Here is a 24,666-nt window from a genome sequence, read left to right on the forward strand (position 1 = left end):
GCCCCGGCTTTCTCTAGTTTCAGTGAGCGGGGGCTACTCTTCATTGTGGTGCGTGGGATGCTCATTGCAGTGGCTTCTTTTGCTGCAGAGCAAAGGTCCTAGAGCCACAGGCTTCAGTAGTTGTGGCATGTGGGCTCAGTAGTTGTGGCTTGCGGGCTCTAGAGCACAGGCTCAGTAGTTGTGGCGCACGGGCTTAGTTGCTCCGCGGCACGTGGGATCTTCCCAGACCAGGGCTCGAATCTGTGTCTCCTGCATTGGCAAGCAGATTCTTAACCACTGAGCCACCAGGGAAGTCCTTCTTTTATTTTTAATGTACTTATTTTATTTTTAATTATTTATTTTTTGGCTGCGTTGGGTCTTCGTTGCTGTACACGGGCTTTCTCTAGTTGCAGCGAGCAGGGGTTACTCTTCGTTGTGCTGCGTGGGCTTCTCATTTGCAGTGGCTTCTCTTGTTGCAGAGCATGGGCTCTAGGTGTGCAGGCTTTGGTAGTTGCAGCACAGGCTCAGTAGTTGTGGTGCACGGGCTCAGTTGCTCCACGGCATGTGGGATCTTCCTGGACCAGGCTTCGAACCCGTGTCCCCTGCATTGGCAGGCGGATTCGTAACCAACCACTGTACCACCAGTGACGTCCCTACACCATTTTCTGTAAGGGACTTGAGCATTGGCAGATTTTGGTATTTGGAAGGGTCCTGGAACCAATCCCTGATAGATACCGAGGAACAACTGTACTAGAAAGGAGATAATCATGAATAAACTCCCTTCTATAGTGAAGTGTTGCTTCCCATGATGCTGCACTTAGGTCCAAACCTGGGTCCATCTTGAGGAGAACTCTGGGATAGAAAAAGTGTTGAGAGGAACATGCTATACCTCATAATTCTTTACAGAGGGTTACATTCCTATTCCAATGATAGCTGTATCCAACTAAGTGTTGAATACGTTAGTGAAAGGAGTCAGCGAGTAGAAATAAGACTATAAAGCACTTGTCGGGCAGAGAACATAGATGGCCCTGCAGAGGCTGGACTCCATTACAAAATGGTTCTTAGTTTTTTCTGAGTAACAGACCCCTTTGAGAATTAGAAGGAAGTTAGGGAGTCCTGCTCCACAAAAATATATACACTCACTTATAGTAAAAATTTTGCACACGATTTTTAGACAGCCCTGGGACTGTGCCTTAGAAGTTTAACTCTATACGTGCTTCATAAACACTGTGCTATGGTGTGTGGATTCTCCACATGAATGGAAATTCTTTACCATTAACCTTAATAGACTATATGAACAGTTAACCTATAGAGTAAAATATGACATATTAATTTTCACAAACTACTTATAATGTTACCTACCAATTTTATTTTTAAAAAGTTAAAAAAAATATATTAGTGATATAACAACACTCATACAAACCACTGTTTGGCTAAAAGTTTCAAAGTGCTTTATAAAGTTGCATTATCTTTTACTTGGAAGATATTTGGGGTATAGACATTCAAAGACATATTCAACTTACAAGAAGAACAGAGTAGATTTCAGCTGCTCTAATTAAATCCTGACATGCAGAAAGAAGAAAAGGATTCTGTGGAGTGTTTACACTATTTGATCCTTTTTTGTCTTACCCAGAATCAAGCTATCTCGTTAGCAATATGGACAAATTTGGCAATGTGGTCATGTGCAGAGGAGGGTCGTTATCAAGACATTCCTGTAATTTAGGGACCGACCTGTGATGAGGAACATACTTGACTACTTCTGCTTTATTTTCTGTAAAAGCTGGACTGAATGTGGTTTTTCTTATTTAAGTACTGATTCTCAACAGATGTATATCCTCACACCTTCTACCAGCTGCACCTATATTATATTCTCTGCAATATTACGCATTATATATATTTTATACCACAGCTATATTATGACTCCACTTTTCTCTCAAGACACAAGAGCTTTACTAAAGTCAGACACCCTTGGATTGGCCTGTCCAATGTAAACATCCCAAATACCTAACAAACGTAATTAAAAAGACTGGCAGAACACACCATATATCTCCAGATCCCAATTCCTGATGAGGCAAATTGTAAATTTTGTGGATGAATTTAACTTCATTACCTCTATCATACCTTTGTATGTTTTTGTTTTCAAAATGTGCTATCAAATATCCAGATATTGGTAAGAAAAGCCCTAAGGTGATCAAAGATTGCTTCCCTAGCTCTCCCTCCAGTCTTACCAATAAATCATTTGCAGCAAAATGGAAAGGATAAGAAGTCTGAGCAAAAGATAGTATTGGATTTCTAAGAACCCTTCTGCAGCACAATTTTAATAATAATCAGCAGGACATTTTCCTATTTACCATCTCATTCACACACTTTGTGCTAAATTCAGTGGTCAATGAGGCCTCATCACAAGAATGAGATATTTGCACCTTTTTGCAGATGTCTTACTTTTGAAGTTTCATTAACTGTCAAAGAGATAAATCTCACTCTTGGAAATTGTACTCATTTACCAGAAGTCAATGCTGAGTTAATTTAGGTTTTTAGATTAGATGGTGATAACATAGTACACAAAAATAAAAGAATAACACATACTGGGATTTTTTGACTTATAATCCTATTTGGAATCACCACCTTCCTTATTTTATAACTTCTAATTTCACTGATTTGAGGTTGAATTGAGGCCAGCTCTTTACTTTTCTGAAATACAGCATAAAAATGATACAATGATGCAGTGCTAGTAGCTTCAAAGTAAATTTAGGGGTAAAAGGGCATCAGATTTGCAAACACTTACAAATTATTCAGAAAAAAAGGAATGCACGCCTGTCTCTATACATGTATCCATATGGAAAGAAAGAAAAAAAGAATAAGAGAGAAAAAAATGCTTGCACTAATGTGGTAATATGTTAACATCTGAGGAATCTGGATGAAAGGTGCATAAGAATTCTTTTTTTTTTTTTTCTGTGGTATGTGGGCCTCTCACTGTTGTGGCCTCTCCTGTTGCAGAGCACAGGCTCCAGATGCACAGGCCCAGCAGCCATGGCTCACGGGCCCAGCCGCTCCGCGGCATGTGGGATCTTCCCGGACCAGGGCACGAACCCGTGTCCCTTGCATCAGCAGGCGGACTCTCAACCACTGTGCCACCAGGGAAGCCCACATAAGAATTCTTTATATTATATTTTGTAACTTTTCTGTAAGTCTAAAATTATTTCATAATAAAAATTTTTAAAAATCTAAGTAAGTTCTGAGGTTAAAAAGACATAAATGAGAAAACAGATCAAAGAATTTATAGACTTAGTATATAAGGATGCTCTTAGACACAATTACTATTGGCTCAATCTTGTAAATCAACAATCAATACTCAAACACTTACACTGTTTAAAGTCACTCGTCTACTGGCAATGTTCAACAATATACATTACAAAACCCATCATCCCTAAATGATAGTAATGTTTCAGCTACAGCTGTCATCAATTATTTAAGATTCAATTCCTAAGCAGGTTGGTAGGCTAGCAGGCAAGACTTTTCAGAGAAGGAATGGAGAACTATGGAAAGAACCCCCAAATGATTTTAATCCTAGTAAGAGAACACTTTCTGAGCAACCTAGAACCCATGTGTATATACATAAGGGACTATTTTCACCAGATACAGCAAAATAATATGACTGCCCAAAGGAGGCAAATCACCACCAGGCTATGTACGTCAGTAAAAATAAAGGATCAGCTTATTGAAATATTGGCCCAGCTACACTTTCTTCCATCAACAATCGGTTGACACACATTTTTAAAGCAACAGCTTAAATGAATAGCTGTGTGTCTGTAATAATTCTGACTTAAAATGTCAACTGTATTTGAGATGCCATGTGCATTTAATCAATGTCTCTATATTGTAAAATAAATATACTTCAGTGTGACTGCTGTGCCAGCCCTAAATCATAATTCACAAAGACTAGAACATCTTATCCTCTCTATTGACAGTCGCTAATGACAATACTGATTAAAATGGTATCTGCCTGCCATATTATTGTTAAACAGTCTATTAGAATTTCTACTGCATGCTATAACCTACCACTATTTCCCTAAGTTGATACATCTCTTTTGGAATAAAACATGATAGATTTAAAATTTAATACTGAAAATGCAAAACTTAAGAGCAGAGCTTATCAGTAAGTTTAACCTGTATTTCCAAATGAAGAGAGTTCCTTCTGTCAGAGATTCCAGTACTGAAAGGATTTGTTTCTCCCTTTCAGAATTAATACTTGAGTTTCTCAAAATGAAAACCTCAGATTAAAATAAACGACAACAACAAGAGAAAAAATATCAATTGTTATTTCAAAATCAAGTCAGCCTATTGAAGCATCTGCAAGTAGAAACTGATTGTTAGTTACTATTTTTGAATAGATTTCTTAGAATCAAGAATTAACTCAGTAATCCATTGTTGAATGCATATAATGGGTAAGGCAGTGAGCAATAGCAAATTTGGTGTCAGATACGCCCAACACCCTAGAGTTACTGGGGAAGGGGATTAGATAGAGTCCTAATAACCAGGATGGATAAAGGCTGGAGGAATCACACAAAGATACGGAGGATGCCTTAGAGAGGTCAGCAAACTAGTCTAGAAGTGGTCCATGCAGGCATATTCCATAAGCAGCACAGGCCATGGCAGTGAAGAAAACAAATGACAGGTGAATACTTGAAAGTCAGATAAGATGCATGAGGTTCAAAGAAAACTATTCTGAAACTAGACATATGCGGCTAGAGATGGAGCCAGAACGAGTGTTCTCAGTGTGACCTGTCAGAAATAACCAAGTTCCACCACACCAGGACTCTAGTCTAGGATGATAGGGTTCAAAGTGGGGCCCATACGGGACCAAGTGTACTAGGCAATGCTACCAGGAAGACTCCAGAGTAAAAGCAATGAAGGCAGCACTTTGTTTAAGAGTCATGGTTACTCAGCTCCGTAGTTTACTGAGTTCTGTGGTGGGGCTACCAGATGCCCGAAGTGAAGAGCAATTACACAAAGCTGACCAGGGTCAGGGGAGAGACTACTGATAATCTAGTTCTGTGTTTCATTCAGGAGACTAGGATCAGGAGGAACCTGAAAACTGGGTTACATTTATGAGAAGACATGAGGGGAAGGCAAAGGGAGAAAAAAATGAAGCAAAGGCAGAGGTACCTGGAAGAAAACAAAAATTCCTAAGACATCGATCTCATACTCAAAGTGACATAAAACCAGTGGAAAATACCAAGATGATCCAGACCAATTCAAATGCAAGTCTAGAGTAATCAGACTTTTCCACAAAGTGTGTCCTGAGCATATTGAGATTGAGAAGATGTTGGGTGAGCTGGAGTTGGAAGGCTGACCAAAGGATTCAACCTGTCATGGGAGGGAGCTGAATCTGTCTGAGGGAGGGAGAATGACCTACCTCGTCCCCACGTCTGCATTTGTTGCAGAGGTTCCTTGGCACCTGTGCTTACTTTTAACAATGCAAGAACAATCATCTGTATATATGTTGAATGCTTAGGTTTTTGGATTACTCTTGTGTTTCTGTGAGTTTCTTCCCCGTTTCCCTCTACTCAAGTCACAGTATGGGGCAAGAAGTTGCAATTGAAAGTAGCAAAACACAATTAAGGGGAGAAGGTAGAATAAATAGGAAGATATTCTGATAGCAAATTCCAATTAATTTGCCGAAGAGTCTTTACAAAAATATGTCAGTAATCATATCACTGTTGATGTTAAATACCCTGGTAGATTGCGGATAACAAAGGCATGACAGAAATGTAGAGAAGGTGGCATGGGTAGTCTGGTGTAGTGTCTTGGTCAAAGGTCTAGAAACTTGGTCAAAGCCACCTCTTTCATTTTACAGTCCGTCTTCATCATAAAAACTGTTCCTTCACATACTTTGAAAATTCCAGGAGGCAAAAGGAAGGCAGAACAAATCTATGTTATTGATTTTCTACTATATATTGACTAGAGTTCAAATTTAAAGTGGAAAATTACAGTCCCTGGGGGAGAAGAAACCTATCAATGGGAGGAACTAATACCAAAAGCCCCAGAATTAGGGTTTTTACAGTTCACTGGTGATTTTGTCGGCAATCAGTCATAAACTGTTATTTCTGGTCCAGGTACCCTCCAGCTTTCTCTTGAGTTTTGAATTACATAATATTTTAAAGAATTCTTTTGTGGGCATGTGGAGGTGCTACTTTTAGTCATTCTCTGCTGAGACATTTATACTTTGATTTCTGGAGCTATGTGGCTTTTTTCAGCTGCTAAGAAAACCTTAGGAGAATAGACAGCAGCTCAGGTATAGACAAGCACAAAAAACTAAGACAATAGAAGAGTTCATTCCAGTTTTTTTTTTCTTAATAGCTTCTGCTCTTTTATATATTTCTTTAATTTGTAGTATAAATATTTTAAATTTGTAGTAGAAAAAATAAAATTACTTTTTATTTTTGTTTTATTTTTCAAAGAATTTTATGACTATATAGTGGCATATAAACAAAAGATGGGGAGGGAAATTAGGGAATCATCAGATCTAATTGGGAATGCAGACTAGGGTGATCCACTGTCCCTATTTGCTTAAAACTGAGGAGATTCCCGGGGCATGGAGTTTTCATTGCTCAAACTGGGATGAGCTGGTCGCCCCAACAGAGACCAAAGGACATACTGAATGTGAATATGTTTAAAGGCCAAATTTTTCATTTTGCCTCTAATTAGATTTTCTACTTTGGCAAGTTAAACGTTAATAGTCTTGGGCTAGTTCCTTCAATTCAGTGACAGTTCACCTTGTGAAACTGACTTGTCAGATACCAACCCTTATCTATGTCTACAGACATATCTATGCTCTAATCATTTTCAGTCAATGGCCAAGTAGTTGATAACCACAATGATAATTTATACACATACTGCAAGTGTATAAAATGTACGTATCTCTCAGGCAGATAAAAACTTCCATTCAAGAAGGCAGTTACACAGCTAAGTTTAGATATTGAGACATCTTACTTTCAATATTTTTACTAAGGACACTGCTAATGGTTTAACCACAGTTTTATGGGATTCAGGGATGTTCTGGTTATTTAAAAGGAGCTTAGCAAATTTTATGTCACTTTAATAGAGCCCTACCACACTTTAAGGCAAGGTTGCATGTATCAAGAGAACACATCTGACTTGTTTACTGTGGTTATCTCCAAACTGAAAACAACACTTATTAGACAATCAATCAATATTTGTTGTACGAATGAAAGATGTGTCAGGAAAAAAAAGAAATAAAAGATTGGTTGCTTACTCTCAACATGTTTGTTGTGTACTTAGCAGTGGCTTGGTCAATAGTATTGAATAAATTATTTCAAAAAAAAGATTAGGGATTGCTCCACTCAACCTAAAGAAGCAGTTTGGAAAGAGATATTGAAAATCCATTTATTTAAAAAAGGCCTGGAGTTAGCTTTTTAGGCATGGTGAGGTAGAGAGGGGCTGGAGGGTATACAACTGAATTCTACCCATAATTACAGTCATAACCTTACAGTTTGGGTCTTAATCTTAAATCCTATTTTCATTGTTAATAATTTCATATTTGTGGGTCATCTTAATTAGATAGTAAATTTAAGTAAAGGGTTCATGTTGTATATCTTTTTCTGGGGTTCCCCAGAGGAGCATTTAATAGATACCAAAGTAATGAACTGACTGGCAAATTTTTTTCATATCATTTTAGATGGAAATTCATCCTTCCTACTGTTAAAGTACTTCAGGGAGGTCAATTCTACCACCTATTCAGAAACCTCATTCCAGTGCTTAACAAACATCTTCTTTTCTATATCTAACCTCATTTTTTTCTGACAGTGATTTTGGCCCATTTTCTCTAGCCGTGTCCTCAGTGGAGATGGTGAACAGCTGGTTACTATTACCAGTTAACTCATCCTTCAACCTTTTCTTCAAGCAGAAATTAAAAAAAAATATTAACTCCCAATGCAGTTCACCCTCTTTCTTATTTTTGCACCACTTCCACTGTTTTCATTATTTTCAATACTATTATCTAGAATTACTAAAGGGCACAACACATTAATATCCAAATAAGTCTACTCCAATTAGCACACCATATAAGCCAGTCAATCAGCAAAAGCTTATTAAAGGCCAACACAGTGAAAAGCATCATGAGGAAGTCCCTTTGCTTAAAGGAATTTACAATCCCACTGAGGACGAGACAGACACGTAAAACCCAAACTAAAAACCGAGTCGGCCTGTGGGGAGTACTAACTGAGGAGACATGAACTATAGAGCTTTGATGAGAGAGACATGCAGGTCAAAGAAGGGCTCATAAGGAGATGGGGCTTAAGGTGGGTTCGGAGCCTGGCAGGACTCAGAGAAGGAAAGGAGGTTATCCTGAGAGAGGGTGCCACCTTAGGGCTTCACAAACTTGTTTTGGGTAATAGTGAGTAATCTGGCTGGAGTGGTGAGTTTGCAGAAAGGGACAGGAAAAAACAATGATAGAAATATAAATTTGAATAAGAATATAGAGGGTATTGAATGCCAAATTAAATAATTTTTTTATAAGTTAGTAGTTCCCAATTGGAGATTCCTGGGATTGGATGCAACAGAAACATCAGAGGGTCCCAGGCCCTAGCCTAGACCTAATGAATGAGAATCTCATAAGGTCCAGTGATCTATAACTTTAACAAGCTCTGTAGATAACTCTAGAGTACAGTTGGATTTTTGAGAACTACTAGGTAATTGGGAATCATCTCAGCTCCTAGAGCAGAACACTACTAATATTTTAAGGATATTAGTGCTATGTATCAGGCATTTTTCATATATCGTCTAATGTACTATTAGGTAGATGCTATTATTATTATTCCAATTTCACAAAAGAGGAAACTGAAATACGGACTAGTTAAGTAGCTGCTGAAAAAATAACAGAGCTGGGATTTGAACCTAAATAGAATGACTCCAGAGGATCTGCCCTTTGCCACTGTGCTATATTGCATTTTAGGGCATGAGGTGTTCATTAAATATCTGATAACTGAATGAATGAATGATTGGTACCTCTGCCTGGGATGAACTGGAATGAAGGAAGGAAGAAAGCAGGCAAGTCGGTTACGTGTCTACTGAAGTAATCTAGTCATAGGTAACAAAGACCATGATTAGAGTATGGCAGTGGAAATGGAAAAAAAAAAAAAAAGGCCCAGATGGAAGAGAACATTTTGCAAGTATCAGCAGGATTGCTGGCTGATGGAAGAATGAGAATGGAAAGAGGGAGACATCCCAGATGTCACAGGATTCCTGGCAGTGCCTCAAACAGAATCAGGGAAGTCAGGATGAGCTCATGACTTAGATGGGTGAATGATGAATTAGATTTTAGACATGATGAAGCTGAGGTGAGGCCAGGCCACCGTGCAGAAATGACCGACAGCTAGCTGAAGAAACAAAACTGAACTGTCTCCAAAATCCTGATGGATGTTATTCAGCATGGTTGAGATAATAGTTCTAGATGTGCAACCCAGTAATGTTTGTATATTTTTGTATCTTATACCTGTTTTTAATGGTTCTGGGAGGCCTCTTATTCTATGAGGAAAACGGATACAGTTATTATGCCAAAGGTTCAAGCCTTTTACCTTAATTATTAACCATCTCATGTTACTAAGTTGCTGTTTTATACATTGACTTAAGACAGAAAAACCCAACGAATGGCGAAAATAAAGAACTATGGGTGTATGAAAGTATACACAGAATTATGGCTGGTGTCAGTGCATTTTTAAATGCTAACACAATGGTAGCAATGGTCAGGAGGGGTCTTGGTATTGTTATCAGTTCAAAGCCCGTCTCCAGGAAGGCTGTTTCACTTCTCCACGTCTCGTTCTTTGCTATTTACCACATTCATCTCCCATGCATCTGGAAGATGGATGTTAGTGAATTACACTGAGGTTCTCAGATAAAAGGTGCAAAGTAAAGAACTAATTCCATTTTTCTTTCAAGCAAATTATTAAATCTATACATGTCATTATCTAATAGTATTAAGTAAACATCCTACAAGGACATGACATTGTGCTGGACATGGTACAAAGCAAATTAGGCAAATACAGTCTCAACTAGGAACTTATGAGTGTTTACATATATGAATAAAACTGTTATTAATGTGTTTTGCTATTTAATATGAGTATGCAAATGGGCCCATTAGGAAATCCTTTGCATTTTATTAATCCAGCATCTTAAATGATTATATTTCACCTTAGATGCTAATGAAGTTTATTTATGAATGTGTAGCTTCCACTTCAGTGCTTGTGAAAGTTCTTTTTAGCATATCAATTTCTTTAAAAGTTAAGCCAATTTTTTTTTCCACTGGACTTTTGTTCTGATCTGTTAACAAGTCTAAACCTCATTATCCAAGAGAAGGAATGAGGTAAACAGGTCTATTCTTCTTCAGTGCTCTTTTGTAATTCACATTAATGATAATGGAAGCTATGCATACATATTAAGAGGAGAAGAGAACCCTAATTAAACAAATAGCCTTTTGGTTGACATTCTATGTGATAATTTTTTATTGTGATAAGTATGAGAAAATCATCTTGCTTTGGACAGCCATGAACAGAACTACCGAGTAATCAAGTTTACATAGGGTAGGAGGGGAAGGCTATGAACAGCCATCAGATTTTAAAATGATTTTGAAAACAAGCCACCCACACATTTTTATACTAATTAACTCCATCAATGCCTCTCGCCTCTCCATTGAACACACACACCCCTCCAAAAAAATAAAGAACGATAAAGAAACATTTGCAGACATGCTTGACAGCTGAAAAAAAAAAATTAAAGTCAGACACCAAACAAACTCTGCATGCTGGGCACCATAGCAGCTCATTTGTCTGTACTCAGCCTATCAGAGGAGTAGCCCATCTGTCTCTGGGTCGTCTTTTAGTTAAGAAATAAATGCCGACCAAGCAATCCTAAATTTGTTTGATCCGAATTTTAATCTATACTTTTTAGTTACCATACTTGCATCTCTCTCCATCATTTTATACTGCTTGTCCTATTCATAGAAGCTCCCTCTCCAATTCTTTGCATTCTGCTGTTCACAATCTATTCATATTATGAGGCTAATTTTCCCCTCTGGTGCTTAGCTACAAATGAACAAAAGCTAGGATGTATAATACATAAATATATAAATATTATCAGCTATCACAGCACTGGGTTTAATGGAAGTCAATATCGGTATATTACACATTCTACTTTGCATTTCTATTATGGGCTCAACACTGCTGGTCATAAAAAGTAGCATTCTGAGTCCAGCCTTGTGATAGTAATAATGAAAAAAAAAGGGTCACTGCTCTTCCCAACTCAAATGAAAAATTAAAATTGCTAGGGCACTTAGCTCAAAGGAAAACTGGCAAATTAACAAAACGAAGAAACGAAATATTCATGGCTCATACTGTGGAAGAGAAAGTAAATCATTTAAGATGGACTGTGAGGTGAGAAAATTCAGTTACCAAAGAGGCAAAAAATGAGGATAACTAAATTCCAGTGTGTTTTCATCTTCTGTTTCTTTTCCTCTGCAATCATAGACAGCCGTGGACCAGGATGGATGGCTGCACCAGGAAGTAGCCTTTGACATGCAAATTTATTTTTTTGCCACAGTCATATATTTCTTTCAGACTCAATATCTGCAGTCATTTTACCCTGATCTGCAAGGCACTGTGTTTTCAATGTATTTCTATATCCAGCTAGAAGCTGAATTACAAACTTTGACCCACTTTGACTTTCATTTTTCATCTGAAATTTCATGTTTCCAACTGGCCTCTACTTCGTGAAACCAAGCAACTTAACGCTAGCCTGTGCTCGGCCTTTTGCCTTTGGGGAAATGACTGTTACAATTTCACTGGTCTGGTTACATTAGCTAGGTTACCCTTCATACACATAAAATTGAACATTTTACAACCACTATCTAGAAAGAGGTAATGACAGGCACGGCTGCATTATACTTATTGTACACGAGACCTATAAACCTATAACAGCCATTATGGGATCAAGGTAAAGAGCAGAAATGTAGGACAGATATGTCATGCTCCCTGGAGATTTAAGTATTCAGTCTATCTAACCTAATTTAAAAATCAAGTCAAAATGTATCTTTATGGGTAATGTATTATAAGACAACTTCCAAGGCAGTCCAATGAAATAACTCTGAGCCATGCATTAGGAATATCAAGTCCAAAACCCATCCATACCTTCTGGCCTGAAATACTGGGAGAAGGAAAAAAAAAAAAAAAAAAAGAAAGCAAAACAAAAAAACCTGATTCTCCATCTGAGTCCATTCTCCATTTGTATTCAGCAATAGAAAGTTTTACTGAATTAATTCAATAGAAAGTTTTTCATCACCAAGTGATGAAATAACCTTTGAAAATAGTTCATGGTTACATTTAGAACGGGGTGACCTGAAGTTTATAAAATATAAATGATTGAATGAATTTAGTTTTATCATTACTTCTTAGAGTTTACTATGCAAAATTGTCCAGGCTAAAGATAGCATGGCCACCTGAAATACATAATAACAATTAGAGGAAAAGTAAAAAAATCGAAGCAGAAATTTAGTGGGCTCCAAGTGAAAGGCAATATCTGATGGTTGGCTGTCTGGGGTGGGGCCTCGAGGGAAGACAAGAGGGGAAGTCTACCAAGCCAAGCACCGCACTAATAGCTTTGCTCATAAAACTTCACAACTCGGAGAGGATGCGTTATTATCCCCAATTTACTGATGAGTAGACTGAGACTCAAAGGGATTAATGAAGGCCACAGAGCTTGTAAGGGGCAGATTTTCAATTCAGTTAAGAATTAATTTGGTGGTGGTGATGTCTGCGCTGTTTGTGGTGATGGTGGTGGATGAGGGTGTGTGTGTGTGTGTGTGTGTGTGTAGGAGTGTTCTTTTTAAAATAATTCACAGCAGATGTCGTTATACAGAGTTGCCCTAGTTTCAATAAGATATATACAGGCAGATACCGCAGGTTCAGTTCCAGACTACGGCTGTGATAACGCAATAAAACAAGTCACACAAATTTCGTGGTTTCCCAGTGCATATAAAAGTTATGTTTATATTATACTGTGGTCTATTAAATGTGCAATAGCATTATGTCTAAAAAAAGAATGTACGCACCTTAATTAAAAGATACTTTATTGCTAAAATATGCTATCCATCATCTGAGCCTTCAGTGAGTTATCTTTTTGCAATAGTAACACCAAAGAACACTGACCGCAGATCACCATAACAAATAAATAATAATGAAAAAGTTTGAACTACTGCATAAATTATGAAAATGTTACACAAAGACAAAGACATGAACTGAGCCAATGCTGTTGGAAAAATGGCACCAAAAGACTTGCTCGATGCAGGGTTGCCACAAAACTTCAATTGGTGAAAAATACAATATCTGCCAAGTAAAATAAAGTGAAGCACAACAAGACGAGGCATGCTTGTAGTATATTTGAGCATAAAATGGATGAAACATAGATGCTTTACCATTTGCAAAGTTTAGAAATAAAAGTTGTTGCTTCTGTGTTTTAAAAAACACCTTTGTCATCAGGGTTCATGATTTCATTTTTTCAATGTAGAAACTGAACCAGTGTATTCCTGAGGTATACCTGCATTAGCTGAGTTAGGAAGAAATAATAAAGAATATCCAACTATTGGGCTGCGAGGAGCAGAGTTAAATATAAGCAGCTGCAAATCAAGTTCACCATTCAGATTACAGACCATGTGTCTTTAAAATGTTTACTTCAGGTATGAAGTATCATCACTTCAAAATGATACTTCAGGTATCATATATACTAAAACATACACAATTTGGGTTACCTCTTTGTTATAACTTTATGTGAAACTGGTTTAAAAATAATCTTCCCATATTCATATGCTGCAAAAATGAAAAAAAAAACAGGAATAAGGTGATTTGGCATTAGTACCCCAGCGTGCTAAGTTCTGATAACATATCTGCTGGAAATTCAGTGTAGCCTGTGCAGATGCACACTGTATCAGGCTGGTAGCCAGTTACTGAGGGTGACATGACACCATTCCTTCTGATTCTACCTTCTTCATAGCACCTACTAGAGCCTGAAAGAATCTCATTTATTTTGAGTGAGTTGTTTATTCTCTCTCCCTCACTGGAATATAAATTCCATAAGAGCCATGGCCAGGAGGTCTTGCTCAGCATCATATAAATTGACTTTTGATTCCCTCGAGTTGTATCCTGGGCAAACATCGCACCGCTCCCTGGGAAATTCGTTGTTATAGGTTACATGTTTTGTTTTTGGTTTAAACTCACCACAAGAAATTCAAAAGTCTTTGATTTTTTTTCTTCCTTTGTGAAGATAAAAGAAGTACCATTAAAGCAGAGATATACTGCTGTATGCCCAGTGCCTAGAACAGTGCTTGATGCAAAGCAGGCCTTCAATAAATGGTGTTTTTGGAGGGGTTTGAACTTCACCCTTTGGCTGCAAGAAGCCACCGGTGGTCTTTTCTACAGGGTAGTGTCATGAAGAATACAGGAAACACATAATGGAAAAATGTAAGCATCTTGATCCTCTAAAATTGTCTTTCAACAGCAGGTAAAACAGCATACAGGGAAACTACCAAAGTTGGTAGGTTCTTAAGCTGTGTATTTTTCAATATACAGTAATTCAATAATTTCAATATACAATAATTCATGGCCTGTGTAAGAGCCATAGTTGAATCTGCCAAGAGGTAATTCTGCAATCAACAAAACATACGCATACTGGAATCAGATGACAAATGTAAAGATAGGAACTAATGAGACCCCCTCATCATTTTTTCAAAACGATAGGAAGTAGGCTAAATTAACTGAGCAAAACTGTGCTACTACATGTCATAAACACAAAAGCGGCCAGTGAATATCAGAAAAGCGCACAACACTTAGCTTCCCACAAGCAAGAGCAAAGCCACATCCAACTCCTCGAGATCCTTAGAGCAATTAATCTTTTTTAAACAAGAAACTAAGTCAATAGCGTCTGAGCAACAGATGAGAGTTAAAGAAAAATCTGTTGGCTAATGGTAACAGCTATTGTGTTCTCTGTTGTTGAAAATGTGCGTGTAGCAGCATCTCTGATACGCTCACAAACTCAGATGCAAAAGGCTATGGAAAACAGTTGCTATTTTTACACTGGAGATAAAATCAAACACCACCTTTCGGATCTTAATTTTGCTTAAGTAGTACAAGGGAACAAAATCCAAATTGCTAGATGTCTCAAGGATCTAGGACCTGTGATTTCTACCAGAGGAAAACACAGCAAATACTGGATGACAACAGGAAGAGCCAGCTCTGTATTCTGGGCAGTGGAGAATGAACCTGCCAAGTCCCATCAACTGAAATCAAATACAAAGTTCAGGCTTACTTTAGTAATATTCTAGAAAATGGGATATGTGAAGCCCTATTAAGTTTTTATATATCCAGACCAGTCAAATCCTTATAGTTTTCTTCTTTAACTCCTTAAAGAGGGTGTTTTTTTACCTTACAAATTACTCTGATATTATAGAAGTATTAATAATTATGATAATAGCTATATGGTTTTCTATTGATGATGCAAAATTTGCTACACACTTAGTGGCTTAGACAACAGAAATGGGCTGAAATTAGGGGTTGGCAGGCTGTGCTCCTTTCTGGAAGCTCTCCAGAAAGAATCCATTTCTATGCTTTCCACCTTCTAGAAGCTGCCCACAGTCCTTGGTTTACAGTCCCTCCAGTCACATATTGTATTTCTCTGTACCTTTCTTCCATAGTCACATCTTCCTCTTCCACTTCTAAGGCCCCTTGTTATTACCTTGGGCCACAGGGGCAAATTCAGGATAATCACCTTATCTCAAGGTCAGCTGAAGAGCAACCTTAATTCCACCTGCAGCCTCAATTCTCCTTAGCCATGCAATATAACATACTCACAGGTACTGCAGAGTGGGACATGAACATTTTTAGGGAGGCCATTATTCTACTTACTGCAATAATTTACATTTATTGAATGTTTGTTACTTGCCAGGCACTGTTCTAAGCAAGTTACTTGTAATTAAGCAACTATAATTCTCATAATAATAGTAGATTCTATTGTTATTCCCATTTTTCAGATGACACAGAAAGATATTAAATATTACAATAACTTGCCCAATGTTACCTAGAGAGAAAGCACAGAAGCCAGGATTGGCATCAGAGTTACACATACAGAGTCTGCATTTTTTTTTTTTTTTTTTTTTTTTTTTTTTTTGCGGTACGTGGGCCTCTCACTGCTGTGGCCTCTCCCATTGCGGAGCACAGCCTCCGGACGCGCAGGCTCAGCGGCCATGGCTCATGGGCCCAGCCGCTCTGCGGCATGTGGGATCTTCCTGGACAGGGGCACGAACCCGTGACCCCTGCATCGGCAGGCGGACTCTCAACCACTGCGCCACCAGGGAAGCCCCCAGAGTCTGCATTTTTAACCTCTGAACTCCACGACTGAAAAGGTGACTCTCATCTAAATATACTGCAGTTGCATGTTATCATTATTATCAGGCATGATTATCTAATAGCAGTCATAATAGTTACCCAGAATAAGGGCAAGTTTAAAATTTTAAATGGCAAATGGAAATACAGAGTCTAAAGAGACCACCAGGAAAAACACCGGTTTTTGAGAGATATGTCCACTGATGTTGAAGTTATTTGTGTCCGTAAATGTCACTTTGTAGTTTCAAGGTCATATGTATGTACACACACACACACAAACATGGAGAGAGAGAGAGAGAGAGAATATATATATGAATAACAGATATGGAATAGAACTTTCCATTTCTGTCTAAAATTTCAGTGGAACATCCCAAACTGAGAACATGTGATGACAAATACCACAAAGCATTCTTAAGAAAGACATCTCCTAACGGTTTAGTAAGAGGTGCTAAACTGGCCCATCAACTATCACCTCCCATCACTCACCTTCAGCCCATGGAACAGAAGGGTAGAGATTGAGAAATGGATTTTCTTTGCTGGGAAATTACAGGAGTAAAGGAAGTAATGGAAAGAGGTGCTTCCTCATCTCACTCCCAACAAAATAAGTGAGGGGGCAACGAGAAGATCCCTCAGAAAATTTGGAGGTAATTGTATAAAGGGAGACTGATATCCCATGCTGTACCTGTTTGCTTGGTGATCTGGAGATGCCAGGCTGGTTGGGGGATCTCTACGGCAGGTGAGGAGAAATGGGAACAGTGGGAACAGGCTGCACTTCTATCATTTGGAGGGGCAAGAGTTCAGTAATTCTAGTGAGCCAAGCAGACACTCTAGAAGGAAGTTGGACGAAAGCCACCTTAAGCTGACATCATCAAAGAAGTCTACCAGCTGGGTAAGGAGGCTCCAGAGTTGTGCTCCCTGAGGTCAAAGGGTCTTAGGAAGTCAACAGAAAAATCAATCTCCTATACCAGTGATTGGTGCAGTAAGGAGCCCCCTGAAAAGTCCACAGAAGTGGCCCACAAAGAGCCCCAACTGCCAGATTACACCAGATACAGGCCTTTGTTTTAATAAAGATCAAGGCCTTTGTTTTTTGTTTATTTGTTTGTTTCTTCTTCTAGATACTCATATATCTTTATTTTGATCATACTACATTTAAGAAAAGTTTTTTCTTAAATATTTTGACTCACAGTATGTTTAGTTCTTTTTTTTTTTTTTACATCTTTATTGGAGTATAATTGCTTTACAATGGTGTGTTAGTTTCTGCTTTATAACAAAGTCAGAAAGAGAAAGGCCTTTGTTTTAATAAAGATCAAGGCCTTTGTTTTAATAAAGTCCTTCCCTTCCCTTTGTCCCAGAGACAGAGAACCAGAAGAATGTGGAATCCTGCACACTGTAGGGCCCTCACTAGGGTTGAGCCCTGAGGGGCAGGAAGAAGAAAGCGTTGATTAACATCAGATGGTGCATGTTAGCCCCTGACAAAGAGGGTGTTTTAACATCCAGAAGTGACCAGAAAGCCATCAGCCAGAAAACTGAGATGTCATCAAATCGTGGACATTCTGACAACCCCAACAGGGTGTATTTGAAGGTAGCTGTAGGAGAAGAAAGAGTTGTTTTCTGATTGCACCCTGCTGAGCTATGCCTAGTCAATGGACTGACCGCCTATGACATCTTGTCTCTCAATCCCACTGAGTTAGACGGCAGTATACTAGCCTCCTTTTGAAAGTGAGGAAAGCAAGGCTCAGGGAAGTTAAGTAACATGTGCGATGCCCAGCAGCTCGTGTATGACGGTCATGGGTTCAGATCAAGGCCCTCTGACTCCAGATGCGATGACATCTCCGCTGCACCTCACTGCCTCTGACGACTAATGTAGCCACAGACCTGGCCATGGGCACACCTAGAATCATGGGGGGTGGAGTGGGAGTGGGGTTGTGGTTCATCTAACCTGTCTTCTCTAATTCAAAGGCAGTGTTCTAGAGGTCACAGTTGAGGAGTCCCTCACCTCTTGCTTTCCCTATGTTGATGGAAGAAGCATTTTCTTTATCCACATAATGCTTTGGTACGAAGGGCTATAGGTGTTGCCCATGCCTCTACCAGGTGTTGGCTTTTCTTTGACATACATTTATGACAGCTTCCTGTCATCGCCATGAGCATCAGGAGCCAATCAAGAGGCTCCTCCTGCCTCTGCAGGAAAGGATCAAGCACAGTCAGCAGGTAAGACTTTTAGGCATCTACATATGACCCAGCATTCCCACTCCTGGGCATATATCCAGACAAAATTATAATTCAAAAAGATACATGCATCCCAATGTTCAGAGTAGCACTATTCACAATAGCCAAGACATGAAAACAACCTACATGTCCCTCGACAGATGAATGGATAAAGAAGATGTGGTACATATATGATGGAATACTACTCAGTAATAAAGAAGGAACAAAATAATGCCATTTGCAGCAACATGGATGCAACTAGAGATGATCATACTAAGTGAAGTAAGTCAGAAAGAAAAAGACAAATACCATATGATATCACTTATATGTAGAATCTAAAATATGACACAAATGAACTCATCTATGGAACAGAACCAGACTCACAGACATAGAGAACAGAACTGTGACTGTCAATGGGGTGGGGGGAGAGTGGGGGAGGGATGGATTGGGAGTTTGGGATTAGTGGATGTAAACTATTATATATAAAATGTATAAATAACAAAGTCCTACTGTAAAGCACAGCAAACTATATTCAATATCCTGTAATAAACCATAATGGAAAAGAATATAAAAAAGAATGTATATATGTGTGTGTGTGTGTGTGTGTGTATATATATATATATATATATATAACTGAATCACTTTGCTGTATAGCAGAAATTAACACAACATTGTAAATCAACTATAATTTAAAAAATGATTTTTAGGCATCTAGCTGAAGAGGAGGGAAAGCTTGCATTTTTTTTTGAATGCACACAAATGAGTGATTTCATCAGCAGAAACAAAACAAAATAAAACAAAACCATCCCAACCTTGCCTTCAAAGCAGGTCCCTACCTCAGCATGGCACCAAATCCCTTCCTCTTTATTTTCCTTTCTGGATCTTCATTTCCCTCTTTCTGCTTTTTCACCTTGACTTTGAATTTGCCCTTTTCCTTCTTCTTCTCCTTTTCTTTCGGTTTTTTGACTTTCCTGGCTTTATTTTCTGCATTCTCTAGCTCAGAGTTCCCCTGAGGGGCAGATTCATAATTCAGAGCTCCTTGGCCAGAGTGAGAGCTCTTATCAGACAGACCATCTGTACAGAGAAAAAAATCAATACACATGGTCAGGGGCACTTACTGTTAGTATCTCAAGAAAAGTTAAAATGTAAAATACAGGATAATGAATAAAGGCACTCCGGAATTCTACCCTGCCACGAGGCTACGTGTACCCTTTGAAGAGACAACTGCCTAAATACGGTTACTTCAAGCAAGGTTTGCTGCTGGGAGTGGGGGACATTGGTTGCTTAGCCAGTAGTATAAAAGGTTTGATATGTGATGAAACACTGATCTCTCTGAAAGCAGCTTGTTAACCTTGATCAGCTCAGAACGCTGACATGCTGGGAAACAAACAGGGTGAGTTTATTTCCAGGAGAAGTTTTTGAGTTCGGCTATAACCGGACTGCTTCTACCCAATTAAAGCAGTCAGTCCTCGGGTTGAGGCTGCATCTAATGACTTGAATAATAATGTCAAGAGATGCATACTTAGTGCTCCTACCCTAAGGGTAAATGACAGTTGGTCCTTGTAGGAAATTGAAGGAGAATATTTCTTTGGCGGTTGCACTGTAAAATAAATCACATGTTGCGTTATCCAGTTCCATGTTCGCTAAGCCAAAGGGCAAAACATATCAGGGAAATGAATTACTTTTAATATCAAAAATATAATTGTGACCTTAAATCACTTTTCTCTGTAGTTAAGCACCCATTCTTGCCTATGATTCGCAGATAATAAGGAGAGGAAGAAACCATTTCAGCAAGCTCGTTGCCCTACCAGCTTCTAGTTCTTCGGGTCCATCGTAAGATTTGTCAATGGCTGCTCGGAAGCTCTCGTTGCAGCCTCGGCCACGGACCACGTGCGCCCGGGGCCGGTGGAAGGGAAGTTCGTTCTTCCTGACCTCGGCAACTGCAGTCTGCAGGCTCTCCAAGGAGCTGGACTTTTTCAAACCCAGAGTTGGACCGAAATCTTTGCTTGGCGAGTCTGGAAGAAAAAAGGGCAAAAGGTCACCCTTCCCCTAATGAAGCAGTGGGGTGGAGTGGGAAGGCTTGTTGTTGTTCTATCTCAAAAAGGGAGGAGGGGGGTTAAGCAGGTGGGACTTGGTGTTAAACCCCAGCGTTGCCACTTTTTGTGACTTTGAGCAAGTACTTTGACTTCTCTGAGCCTTAGTTTCCTTTTCTATAAAGTTGTGGGAAGATTTAAAATGATATGTCATACATAGAAATAAATATGCATGCATATATATATATGCACATGTGCACACACATATACATGACTTTGAAAGGCTATAGCAGTCTGTAGAGATTATATGTATGAAGGGTGTATATGCACACACACACAGTTGCACATACATACAGAGCACCTAACAGTGTTTCACAGTTCTCATTCCAAGCACTCCCCTACATTGTAGCTTTTATTATCTCCAACATTGTTTTTATAATTATTAAGTAATGTATTATGCACAAAAATCAAAGAGCATTGAAGTGACTGTAATTTTTATGATTAAACACTTTACCATACTCTAGCACTCTTACTGTATGGTGAATGCAATTTTTTTAGTTGACAAAGCAGAGCAAGAAAGAAAACAACTTTTCTGTGTCAGTGCTTACTGTTCCAAATGTATTTCTATTTGGGTATCTAGGAAAGAGGTAGTTTTCTTTATATGATATAATATTCCAAAAAAAAAAACCTAGGTGAAGTTGAATAATGTGTGTGCTGATATGTAATATTTTTCATTTGCACTGTTTGTCTTGCCCTGTCACCTGCCCCTTTTCACCCATGCCTTGACCCCCATTCCCACCCACAGCCAGGCCCCTAGTTGTCTGTAACAAGATTAGGCTATATAAATACCAGCAGCACAAGGATTATTTTAAAGATGGAGGGAATTCTAGCAGGGCTCTTTTCCACCAGGGCCAAAGCTCATGATCCTCTCCAGGTACAAAGATTACTGTCATGAAGGGGTTACATGTGCATTTCTGGAAATAAACTACTTTGCAGTTTTTTAGTAGATACAGATGGAGTTCATATTAAGGACTGTGTACATACAGTACCTACTTCAATGCCTAGCATATAGTAAGGCTCAGTAAACAGCCCTATCTTTTCTTACTATGATCAGTATTTTTGCTTCTACCAATGCTGCCATCAGGAACATTATCACTAGGTAATACAAGGAATACAAAAGAAGTACAACAAAGGTATAATGACTATATAGATATATAGACACGCATAAAGTTAAAACAACAAAACACACCCTCCATATATTGTGAATATGTTAAAAATAGTCAAAATAATGACAATAATGCTAATAACTAATAATGCAGAGAGTGCTTAGCCCTGTTCTAAGTGCTTTACCTAACTTACCATAGTCCTTACAGTTGTGCAACTGCCAAAATTGTTCCCATTTTACAAATGAGGAAACTGAGGCACTGAGCAGATAAATACCTAGTCTGAAGATACACACTTAATAAGCTTCAGAGCTGGGAACTGTCCTCAGGCAGCCTAATTCCGCCTTTTCTGCTCTGTACTGTCTAAAGTTGTACTTGGCCTCCACCCTCTACTTGACGATGGTCAAGCTACTTAAAATGGCCTCTAGTTTCCTCATCTGTAAAATAAGACCCTGAGCCTAATCAAGCGGACAAAATGCAAAAACTGGATGTTGTTTTACAGTTTCATCATTAACTTACAGGAGGCAATTTTGCACTTTGAACAATATACATGATGACAATAAACATTACATTTTATAGGCAACAGTGCATCATTAATAAATGCAACAGAGATGGGACTAAGCAAAAAAATAATAATATAAGAAACTTCAGGGACAAATTTCAGGTGCTACTTGCAAATCATAAATAGTAAGAATACATCATTACTAAATCCAGAAAGAGGCATATTTCTTATAGTCCCAGGAAGGAAGGTAAGTGGAAGAAACAGAAATTGAATAAGATCATTTCTGACAAGAAAACAAAAAGCAACATAGAGGCTCAGGGTATTAAAGCAACAGTAAAAGCTTCAGAGTTTACAGAAAATCTTTTACACCATCACTCCCTAGGGATCTGACATGAAGTTTGGTGAAAACATGAAGATGAAAACTATCTGAGAAAGCCTAGTTCCTCTGTCAACAATAGTAACCATCTTTTATTTATTAATTGCCATTCAGGAGATTATATTAGAGCCCAAACTGTAAGTATTCACGTCAACCTTTAGCAATAAATTCTGGGGAACATGAAAGTGAATAAATCATCCAAGACATAAGGCATGTTATGTAAAAGGAGCTCATCTAAATCTCAGCAAGAAGTCATATTTGAGAAGGAACAAATACACTGTTACTCATTCAAAGCAAACTGAACATTAAGGATTCATGGGCTTTGCAGAATTAATAGAGCCAGCAAGTAATTCACTTTACATAAACAGAAGTCACAAATTAGAAGTGTCAACTAATGTTGGCCAAATTATAACCTAGCTCTACCGGATGCAGTACATAGTAAAACTAAAAGCAGAAAGGCAATTGAGTCTTGGTTACCAATGTGGACTCAGGGATTTTCAGGCTTGAAAACAACTTTTTATTTATTTCTAGGGAGTAAACAGGATATAGTGGTGGAAAAAAAAAAAAAAGACTGATGTTAGAGAGGAGAATCTGAAATCAGGAAAGTCCGTACCAGGACTTACAGGTGCACTGAACTGACTGAATTGAATCTCCACATGAAAAGGACCTTGACTAGAGTTCACATTTCCTTTACATGTCCAAGGCTTCTGAGGGAAGGTCCAGGTTATGGGTTCCGAGGGACTATTATGTCAACTGATGGCATCAGCACTAAATGTCAACAAAACACTTGGAATAAAGCGTTTTACTACACAAAGATCCTAAGTGGGCACAATAAATTGTCACAGTCAGTCCCCCTTCCATACCCCTATCCTCACCAGTTCCAGCTTAGGTTGCCATTGCGTTGGAAATTCTGTAGCTTTCAGAATGGGAAGATTCACTATTTTTAGCCTAACCATTTATACAAATCATGTTGTTTTCTAGGCTCCCACTACAAGTAGAGGTTTCTCTGAAGGGATGATATAAAGTTCTATCCTACTGAAGTCATCCCCAAGAGTGATGAGTCCTCACATCTTCACCTGTAGCTGATGTGGTATTGACTGTGGCTGATTTTAAGCAATTATCTGAGAGAGTAATCTTTGAATACCACGTGTTATCAGTCACAAGGTGGTCTGTGTCCAAATTTGAGCATTTACTTGTCCCATTTTGAGTATCCACAGAACTAATCTGAATATGATTTTTCAATAGCTTCCAGGCCAGTTTAGGTTAGTTGCAAATGCCAAGAAATAAATCTTTTCACAAACTTTACTAGCATGACTTTATTTTTTAAATTTATGACTTCTATGTTCAGTGACCATGTTCTCTAAGATCCAGATAAACTTATCTTCCTGTCAGAAACATGAAGTTGACATTCACAAATTTCTTGAAACAAATGATACAACGTTTATCAAAGGTACTAAAAGAGGGATCTTGCGTGATAAAAGTTATCCTCAAAATGGTATAATGAAAATATGCTTAACGTTCCACGTGCCAAATTTTTCCTTAAAGTAAAAGTCTCATAAAGAACCATTACAGAAATAATTGTTTTCAAAGATGCTACAGCATTTTTGAAGATTCACCTGTTCCCAAATGAAGGATTGGCTTGACTTGGTCCTGGAAGCCTTCCCCATACAGAGTCTAGGGACATTTCAGGGCCATGTTTTCTGGCTCCACCAACCCTCAGACACATCCACTGTTCCCCACCATCCAGAAAAATACTGTGTTATGAAGAAACTGAACACTCAAGTCTAAAGACTTAAAGGATTCTGCCACCATTTCTCCCATGTGCATGAAACAAGTGGGGAGAAGGGTAGTACAGAGCTACTGTCAAGGTGGAGAGGGATCTCTATAAAACGGAGTCAAAACACTGAGAAACCACTGCCCCAGCCTTTCTAGGTAGAAAGTCCCATTTCAACATACTATAAAACAA

The 24,666-nt window shown here is 38.5% G+C and overlaps 1 protein-coding gene across 3 annotated transcripts in view; it reads right to left on the reverse strand.

The window, feature by feature from the left end:
• PARD3B (par-3 family cell polarity regulator beta) overlaps positions 1-24,666 on the reverse strand; it is a 1,067,283-nt gene that overhangs the window by 322,967 nt on the left and 719,650 nt on the right. For all 3 annotated transcript variants that reach the window (XM_060106399.1, XM_060106400.1, XM_060106402.1), the window contains exons 17-18: positions 20,435-20,641; positions 19,463-19,700 (exon numbers count right to left, since the gene is read on the reverse strand). In XM_060106399.1, the coding sequence (XP_059962382.1) occupies positions 19,463-19,700; positions 20,435-20,641 (445 nt within the window). The remainder of the gene's footprint in view (positions 1-19,462; positions 19,701-20,434; positions 20,642-24,666) is intronic.

Source organism: Mesoplodon densirostris, chromosome 8, assembly GCF_025265405.1.
Source record: "Mesoplodon densirostris isolate mMesDen1 chromosome 8, mMesDen1 primary haplotype, whole genome shotgun sequence".
NCBI lineage: Eukaryota > Metazoa > Chordata > Mammalia > Artiodactyla > Ziphiidae > Mesoplodon > Mesoplodon densirostris.